At 66.7% G+C, this 8633-nt stretch overlaps 1 protein-coding gene across 1 annotated transcript; it reads left to right on the top strand.

The window, feature by feature from the left end:
* Positions 1 to 5475: 5475 nt before the first annotated feature.
* On the top strand, positions 5476 to 8558 carry NR2C2AP (nuclear receptor 2C2 associated protein). Its single transcript, XM_068173952.1, has 6 exons — positions 5476 to 5570; positions 7197 to 7243; positions 7333 to 7423; positions 7508 to 7613; positions 8107 to 8174; positions 8317 to 8558. Exons 2-6 carry the CDS (start codon positions 7203 to 7205, stop codon positions 8431 to 8433), a joined length of 423 nt encoding a protein of 140 aa, XP_068030053.1. The 5' UTR covers positions 5476 to 5570; positions 7197 to 7202; the 3' UTR covers positions 8434 to 8558.
* Positions 8559 to 8633: the final 75 nt, after the last annotated feature.

Below are 8633 nucleotides of genomic sequence, written 5' to 3'. Positions count from 1 at the left end.
TTTTGTGAGCCCCCCCTGCTCCGGCACAATCCCGGCGTTGCCGGCGCACAGAGCTCCTCTGTTCCCCTCCTTTATGTGGCTGCAGCTGGCGGGCCCGGCCCCATGGAGGTGCCCATGGGCGACAGGGACAGGGGGCACCGTCCCCGTGGGCTTTGCCAAGGGGAATTAGGGAGAGGGTCCCGGGGGGGTTGATATCGCGGCTTCTTCCCGCTCCCGGAGGATCCAGACACCCCACGGATCTTTGGAGAGGGCACCCCGGGGTGGGTTTTGGGGTTGTTGGGAGGAGAGGATGGGCCAGGAGTGGTCCATGGGGTGGGGCCGGCTCTGAAATCCTCACCTGGGCACCCTCTGGGTGACCCCCACCACATCTGGTTCCTGCTGGGACCTGCAGCCCCAAATCCTTCCTCCTGCTCTTCGTCTTCCTAAATTTCACCTGGAAATGCGGCAGCGTGCACGGATCAGGGATCGGGTGGGTTCACCCCGCATTCCCGGTGGGAATGTCGGGTGGGCCCAGCACCTCCCACGTGTCACCCATCCCAAAAAACTCCACCACAGCTGCTCACAGCCCGACCCCGACCCTCGAAAGGGCCCCGGAGCCTCCCGGGGACTAAAGGGGAGGCAGGGGGGACCCCGGGCCACCCCGCAGGGGACACCGAGCCCCGGCAGAGCACCGGGGGTGTGTCACCGGCCGTTTTGGTGGCAGGGGAAGGCGCCGGCAGTGACTGAGCCCAGCTCTCGTCTCAAGTGGAGATGAAAGTCACAGCAGCCACCCGCCAGCGCGGCTCGGGCACCGGGGTGCCACCGACACCTCCCCCCTCCCTCGGCAGCTGCTCCGTGCCCAGGGACGCTCTGGGCACCAGCTCCTCCACTGGCACCAGTTTGGCGTCCCAGTGACCTCCCTCCAGCTGGGAGGTGACTTCATCGGGTCCCATCGCCCTCTGAGCCCAGCGTCCTGCCCGGGGTGGCAGAGCCAGCGCCGGCACGGAGCGGTGTCCCAGGGTGGGGTCCCCCCACCCCTCCAGCCCCACCTCCAGCCCCGAGCTGCTCCCACGAGGCAGAACCTGCTCCCACCGTGTCCCCACAGCCCCGACACTACCGGGTGGCCCCGGGACAGCGCGGCTAGGGTGACCCCATCCCTCGGTGCCACTCCCCGGGCCCCAACCCCGGCAGGATCGGCGGCGGCGTCTGCGCGGGGGAGCGCGGGGACTGCGCGTCTTTTTGAGCCCGAACGCCGGGATTCTGGTGAAATCCTGCAGCAGTGTTGCCGTGACGACCCTCCCGCAGTTTCCATCCAGAGATGTTTTCCTTTGTTGTGACAGGGACACGGGGAGCGGCCGCGGGCGGTTGGGGTGCGGTGACAACGCCGAGGGGCTCCCGCTGCGAGGGGCAGGGACTCGCCACCGCCCCCGGGGACCCCACTGCGGCTCCAGCCTGGGGCTGGTGGGGGGGTGGTCCCCACTGCTCCAGCAGGGCCCTGGTTTGTCCCCAGTCCCCCAGGGGACAGCGGAGGGGCCAGGAGCCAGGTGACATGAGTTTGGTAGGTCTCAGCCAGCTCCTGCTGCCATCACAATACAGGGGTGACATGGCCAACCCGCGCGTGGGGACAGGTGTGGGGACACCGACGGGGACGGCGGGGTTGGTTCTGTGGTGGCCACCCCCGTCCCCCACAGGACAGAGCCAAACTGGGCGGGTGGCGCGGCCGGGAGCCTCCCGAGCCGCTCCAGCTCGGGGTGGTGGCACCGCGGGTGCTGAGGGGACACCGCGGTGTCCCCGAGCCTCGCTGGGCAGGGAGGGGCCCCGGAGCCGCCCGGTGTCCCCGCACGGCCGCGGGGTGCTCGGGGGACCCCGTCCCGAGCCCCACGGAGCCGCTTGTTATTCCGCTCAGGTCCGCCGGCGGCTAATGAAGCCCGTTCCAGGAGAGCTGCCACATTCATCAGGATTGCAGCTCATTAACGAGGCCTCTGCCACCGCAGCTGGGGCCAGCGCTCGGGGCACTGGCACGGGGACAGGCGGACGGACGGACGGACGGACGGACGGGGGGCTCCGTGGCTGGGGAGGAGGGCGGCTCCGCCCGTCCTGGAGGAGCTGCCGGGCTGGAGCTGGGCAGGACAGCCCAGCCAGGGGTGTGGAGGGACAGGGGGAGGCCAGAACGGTGGAACCTCCTCCGTGCTGTCCCTGTGCCCTCATCCCGGCGCCACCGGGGCACGGCAGGGAGGGCCCAGAAGGGGCTGCAGTGTCCCCCCGGGGACGCGGCGACGCTGCCCTGGCCAGGCCCAACTTCCCTCCGAACCCACCGGCAGCGTGCATTGATTTTATTTGCGGTTTCCATGGCAACTGCCTCCTTCCCTTCCCCCCTTCCGGCAGCCGGACCCGCTCCTTTCCCCTCGGGCAGCGGCCAGGCCGCACCTGGGACACGACGGGGACACGAGCGGGGACACAGGAGGGGACACGGGCGCCTCCTCGGCGACCCCCGCGGTGGGGACGCCACCAGCTCACCCTTGTGCTGATTTTGGGCGAGCCGGGCTGGCACGGGACACGGGGGACACCGGGCCCGGCCAGCCCCGCTCTGACTCTGGCCGCAATCAGCAGTGGGGCTGGCAGGACGCCGCGCTGGCTCATTAGCCAGGGTGCTAATTGTCCCGTGCGGGGACACCGAGCAGCATCTCCCGTCAGCAAAGCCAAGCTCATTAATGGCACACGCCACCCTCACACCTGCTCACGCCGCTGGGACACGTGTCAGGCACTCACGGTGTGGTGACACTGTTGGGGACACTGCAGCAACCCCGGTGCCCTCAGCCCCAGGGACTAAACGCCAGTTTGTGGCTTAAAACCAGCCTTAAAACAAATTAATGATAATTATATCATTTACCCATCGCCTTCCAGGGGGATGCACCCACAGCCACCCTGCCCTGCTCCTTCCCAGCGCCGAGATGCCACCACATTGTCACTTGGAGTGAATGACAAATGACATCTGGCTGTGCCAAACCCTTCCCAGACCCCCGCGGCACCCCCGCCTGCGCGCTCGGGGGAATTTTGATAAATAATAAAGGCACGGAGAACAGGCAGAGCGCTGTGCCGGTGCGCCCTGAATTCCGCATCCCCCGGCGATCCCCGGGGCTTTACACGGAAGTGGAAATCAATCGGCACAAGTCATTAATGGTGAAGGGCACAACACCCGCTCTTTCTTCGGAAGCGCCGGCCGGGGCTGCTCGGCAGAGCCCACACGGCCGCCACCCGCCGCACAAAAGGCACCGGGCGTTCGCTTCCTGCGCCGCCGGCACGGCCAGGCCGCGGGGGCACCACGCCAGCACCGCGGGCCCGGTGCGAGCGGGGGTCTGGAGCCATGCCCGCGCTGGCCTTGGCACCAGCCTCGCCATCAGCTCCTGGAGCCGATGGAAAGGCCTCCCCGGGGCGCGACGGGGCGCAGGGCTGGACGGCAGCCGGGAGCTGCAGCCAGAGCTGCTCCCGGCACGGCCCGGCCCCGGTGGCGGCAGCGCCGCATTCCTCGACAGCGAGGAAGGTGCCGAGGCCGAAGATCCCGGGGCTGAGCCGCTGCTTTCCGGTTCTGCAGAGCAGAGGGGTCAGGGGTCACCGGGATCCTCCCGGTTCCCAGTGAGCAGAGGGGTCAGGGGTCACCGGGATCCTCCCGGTTCCCAGTGAGCAGAGGGGTCAGGGGTCACCGGGATCCTCTCGGTTCCCAGTGAGCAGAGGGGTCGGGGGTCACCGGGATCCTCCCGGTTCCCAGTGAGCAGAGGGGTCGGGGGTCACCGGGATCCTCCCGGTTCCCAGTGAGCAGAGGGGTCGGGGGTCACCGGGATCCTCCCGGTTCCCAGTGAGCAGAGGGGTCGGGGGTCACCGGGATGAGGAGGGGGACGCTGCCGGCAGGCGCGCGCGGGAGGTGATGCACACGGCGGTGGCAGAAGTGGCAGCTCTGTCCCCAGACGCGCAATTAGCCCGGGGCAAATGAGGCTCCTGCGGTTTTTGACCCAATTTCTCAGGCGAAACTCGACGGGGGAAGGAGGGGAGGGAGGAGGAGGAGGAGGAAGGCAGAGCCGGTCACGCGTGTGCTGCTGTGTCGCGTGTCCCCGCGGGTGTGCACACAGGCGTGTGACACGTGTGTGACATGTGTGTGCGGGCGGCAGCGTGTCCCCAGCCGGGGCCGAGCCCCGGGGCGGCATGGGGACGGGATGGAGATGGGGATGGGAATGGAGATGGGGACGGGAATGGAGATGGGGACGGGGACGGGAATGGAGATGGGGACAGGAATGGAGACGGGGACGGGATGGAGATGGGGACGGGAATGGAGATGGGGACGGGATGGAGACGGGGACGGGGACGGGAATGGAGATGGGGACGGGAATGGAGATGGGGACGGGAATGGAGATGGGGACGGGATGGAGACGGGGACGGGGACGGGAATGGAGATGGGGACGAGGAGGGGGACGAGGAGGGGGCGGTGGCTTCGCAGCTCTCGCCGGGTTTATTTTTGCCGGTGACTGAGCTGAGGCGGCCTCGGCGCGGCCGCCGTGACTCACCCGGCACCGGGAGCTCTGCGGGGCTGCAGAGCCGGGGGCTGCGGTGGGCAGGGATGCTGGGATGAGCAGGGATTCAGGGATGCTGAGCCATGCAGGGACGTCAGGATAAACAGGGATGCAGGAATGGAAAAGGATGCAGGAATGAGCAGGGAGGTGCGGGGATGGAGGGATGCGGGAATGCAGGGATGCAGGGATGGGCTGGGAGGTGCAGCATTGCTGGGCTGTGGAAGGATCCTGGGATCTGCAGGGATGCAGGGATTAGCAGGGATGTGCAGGGATGCAGGAATGTGCAGGGATGTGCAGAGATCTGCAGGGATCTGTGGGGATGCAGGGCTTCAGGGATGCGGGGATGCAGGTATATGCAGGAATGGAGGGGTTCAGGAATGCAGGGATTCAGGGATGCAGGGTTGTGCAGGGCTGCAGGGACTCAGGAATGACGGGATTCAGGAATCCAGAGATTTAGGGACGCAGGGATATACAGGGTTTCAGGGATATGCAGGGTTTCAGGGATTCAGGAATGCGGGGATCCCTCCCAGCCTGCACTCCTTCCCTCTCTCTCTCCCTCTCCCTCTCCTTCTCCTTCTCCTTCTCCTTCTCCTTCTCCTTCTCCTTCTCCTTCTCCTTCTCCTTCTCCTTCTCCTTCTCCTTCTCCTTCTCCCTCTCCCTCTCCCTCTCCCTCTCCCTCTCGCCGCTCCCCGCCTGTGCCACCAGCAGAGCTGGCCCGGGAAGGTCCCTGCGCCCCCCGTGCCCCCCGCCCGGGCCCCCCCAGCACCGGGAAAGGAGCGGGGATCCCCCCGTTCCCAAGGACACGCGGGGACCGCTACCGGGGACCGGCACCGGGGGTGAGGCGTTTGCGGGGGGGGCGAACACGGTGGGAGGGGGGGCGGCGGGGCTGGGCCGGGGCTGGGGGACACGGAGGGGTCGCGGGCGGCGCAGGGGGGACACGGAGCTCCCGTCCCGGAGTCCCCGCGGTGCCGAGGGCGGTACCGGACACCGGGAGCGGGGCGGCGGCTCCGCCTCTTCCTGCGGCGGGCGGTGAGTGCGGGGCGGCCCCGGCGGGACCGGGAGGGGACTGGGGAGCGGCCCCCAGGGGTCCCCAGGGCTGCTCAGGGGTCCTCACTGCTGTCCGGGTGTCACCGGTGCTGCTCGGGGGGTCCCCAGCACGGTCCGGTGGCGCCCGGGGATGTCCGAGGGTCCCCAGTGCTGCTCCGGGGACCCCAGAACGATCCAAGGGTCTCCATTCCTGCCCAGGTGTCCCCAGTACTGCTCAGAGTGTCCGAGGGTCCCTAGTGCTGTTTCGGGTGTCCCCAGTCCCGTTTCGGGTGTCCCCAGTCCCGTTTTCGGGTGTCCCCAGTCCCGTTTTTGGCTGTCCCCAGTCCCGTTTTTGTGTGTCCCCAGTCCCGTTTTCGGGTGTCCCCAGCCCGTTTCGGGTGTCCCCAGTCCCGTTTTTGTGTGTCCCCAGTCCCGTTTGGGGTGTCCCCAGTCCCGTTTTCGGGTGTCCCCAGTCCCGTTTCGGGTGTCCCCAGTCCCGTTTTTGGGTGTCCCCATTCCCGTTTTTGGGTGTCCCCAGCCCCGTTTTTGGGTGTCCCCAGTCTCGTTTCGGGTGTCCCCAGTCCCGTTTTTGGGTGTCCCCAGTCCCGTTTTCGGGTGTCCCCAGCCCATTTCGGGTGTCCCCAGCCCGTTTTTGGGTGTCCCCAGTCCCGTTTGGGGTGTCCCCAGTCCCGTTTTTGGATGTCCCCAGTCCCGTTTTCGGGTGTCCCCAGTCCCGTTTTTGGGGTGTCCCCAGTCCCGTTTCGGGTGTCCCCAGCCCGTTTTTGGGTGTCCCCAGCCTGTTTCGGGTGTCCCCAGCCCGTTTCGGGTGTCCCCAGTCCCGTTTCGGATGTCCCCAGCCCTTTTTCGGGTGTCCCCAGCCCATTTCGGGTGTCCCCAGTCCCATTTCGGGTGTCCCCAGCCCGTTTTCGGGTGTCCCCAGCCCGTTTCGGGTGTCCCCAGCCCTTTTTCGGGTGTCCCCAGCCTGTTTCGGGTGTCCCCAGCCCTTTTTCGGGTGTCCCCAGCCTGTTTCGGGTGTCCCCAGCCCTTTTTCGGGTGTCCCCAGCCCTGTTTCGGGTGTCCCCAGCCCTGTTTCGGGTGTCCCCAGTCCCGTTTGGGGTGTCCCCAGCCCTGTTTCGGGTGTCCCCAGTCCCGTTTCGGGTGTCCCCAGCCCGTTTTCGGGTGTCCCCAGCCCGTTTCGGGTGTCCCCAGCCCGTTTTCGGGTGTCCCCAGCCCCGTTTTTTGGGTGTCCCCAGTCCCGTTTCGGGTGTCCCCAGCCCCGTTTCGGGTGTCCCAAGCCCGTTTTTGGGTGTCCCCAGTCCCGTTTTTGGGTGTCCCCAGCCCCGTTTCGGGTGTCCCAAGCCCGTTTTTGGGTGTCCCCAGCCCTTTTTCGGGTGTCCCCAGCCCGTTTTCGGGTGTCCCCAGCCCATTTCGGGTGTCCCAAGCCCGTTTCGGGTGTCCCCAGTCCCATTTCGGGTGTCCCCAGCCCGTTTCGGGTGTCCCCAGTCCCGTTTTCGGGTGTCCCCAGTCCCGTTTTTGGGTGTCCCCAGCCCCTTTTCGGGTGTCCCCAGCCTGTTTCGGATGTCCCCAGCCCGTTTCGGGTGTCCCCACCATACCCGTCCCTGTCCGCAGGCTGCGATGCCCGTGGAGCCCCTGGTCTGTGCCCGCACGGCCACGCGGTGAGTCCCGGTCCCCCCCGCCTGTCACCCGCTGTCCCCGGCGCTGCCCGCCCCTGACGTCCCCGGGGGCGGTGGCGCTGTCCCCGCAGGGTGAGCTCCGTGCTCAACCGGGACGTGAAGCAGTTCGGGAAGCAGCACCTGTTCGATGGCAGCGAGGAGACCTGCTGGAACTCGGACGAGGTGTGGGGACAGGGACCGGGGCGCAGCTGTGACACCGCCCCCGCCCCGCTCTGTGCCCCCCGTGACACTCCTGTCCCCTGCCAGGGCACATCCCAGTGGGTCACCCTGCATTTCCCCGGCCCCGTCAAGGTCTCGCAGCTCCACATCCAGTTCCAGGGGGGATTTTCCAGCCGGCTGTGCACGCTGGAAGGTGAGGCTCGCCGGCATTGCGGGCTGCTGCCTCAGTTTACCCACACCTGGATCCTGTGGTGGGGAGAGGGAGGCTCAGGGCGATTTGTCAGCCATTCCCAAAGCCCAGGAGGGCTTCAGGAGCACCTGGAGAGGCTCTGTGGGTGAATAAACAGCAGCTGGGAGCCTCTAGGTGCTGGTGGGAGCCAGGGCAGATTTTGGGACAGCACCTGGGAGCACCTGGAGCAGCTCCGCGGGTGAATAAAGAGGGGCTGGGAGCTGGTGGGAGCCAGGGAAGATTTTGGGACAGCACCTGGGAGCACCTGGAGCAGCTCCGTGGGTGAATAAAGAGGGGCTGGGAGCTGGTGGGAGCCAGAGAAGATTTTGGGACAGCACCTGGAGCAGCTCTGTGGGTGAATGAAGACGAACTGGAAGCTTCTGGGTGCTGGTGGGAGCCAGGGAAGATTTTGGGAGGCTCCTGGGAGCAGCTGAGGCTCCCCCCTTGCTCTCCCCAGGCTGCAGAACAGGTGAGGAACTGGTGAAAATATCCGAGCTGTACCCCCAGGACAGCCACGCCATGCAAATATCCTTTCCCGGGATGGTGTTGGGCGGGGGGGGAGGCGGAATTTGGGGATTTTTTTTTGGAATTTTGCTGCTGAGCAGAGCTGGGGGTGTGACCCCCCCACATGCCAATTCCAGCCTTGCTCCTTGACTGGGACCTGCACAGATTCCAGGTGGAGGAGACGGTGCTGGATAAGCTGAAAGTCACCTTTGGGAGCAGCACGGATTTCTTCGGGAGGGTGGTGGTCTATCACCTGGGGGTGCTGGGGGAGAGGCTCTAGGGGGGACCCCGGGGGCTGTCCCCACCTTGGGGGCTCTGAAAACCCCGTGAGGGGGATCCCTGTCCCCTGAGGCGACACCGCTGAGGCTGCGGTGGGACACAGGTGTGGAATTGGGGTCAATAAAAGATATTCCTGCTTTTTTTCCTGGAATGAGCCCTCGGGGGTTTGGCTTCAGGACGGAGAAGTGTCCCCTCCCTGTG

Source organism: Anomalospiza imberbis, chromosome 27, assembly GCF_031753505.1.
Source record: "Anomalospiza imberbis isolate Cuckoo-Finch-1a 21T00152 chromosome 27, ASM3175350v1, whole genome shotgun sequence".
Lineage (NCBI taxonomy): Eukaryota > Metazoa > Chordata > Aves > Passeriformes > Viduidae > Anomalospiza > Anomalospiza imberbis.
Note: the sequence above shows the minus strand (reverse complement) of the source record. Positions and strands in the feature narration are given on the sequence as shown.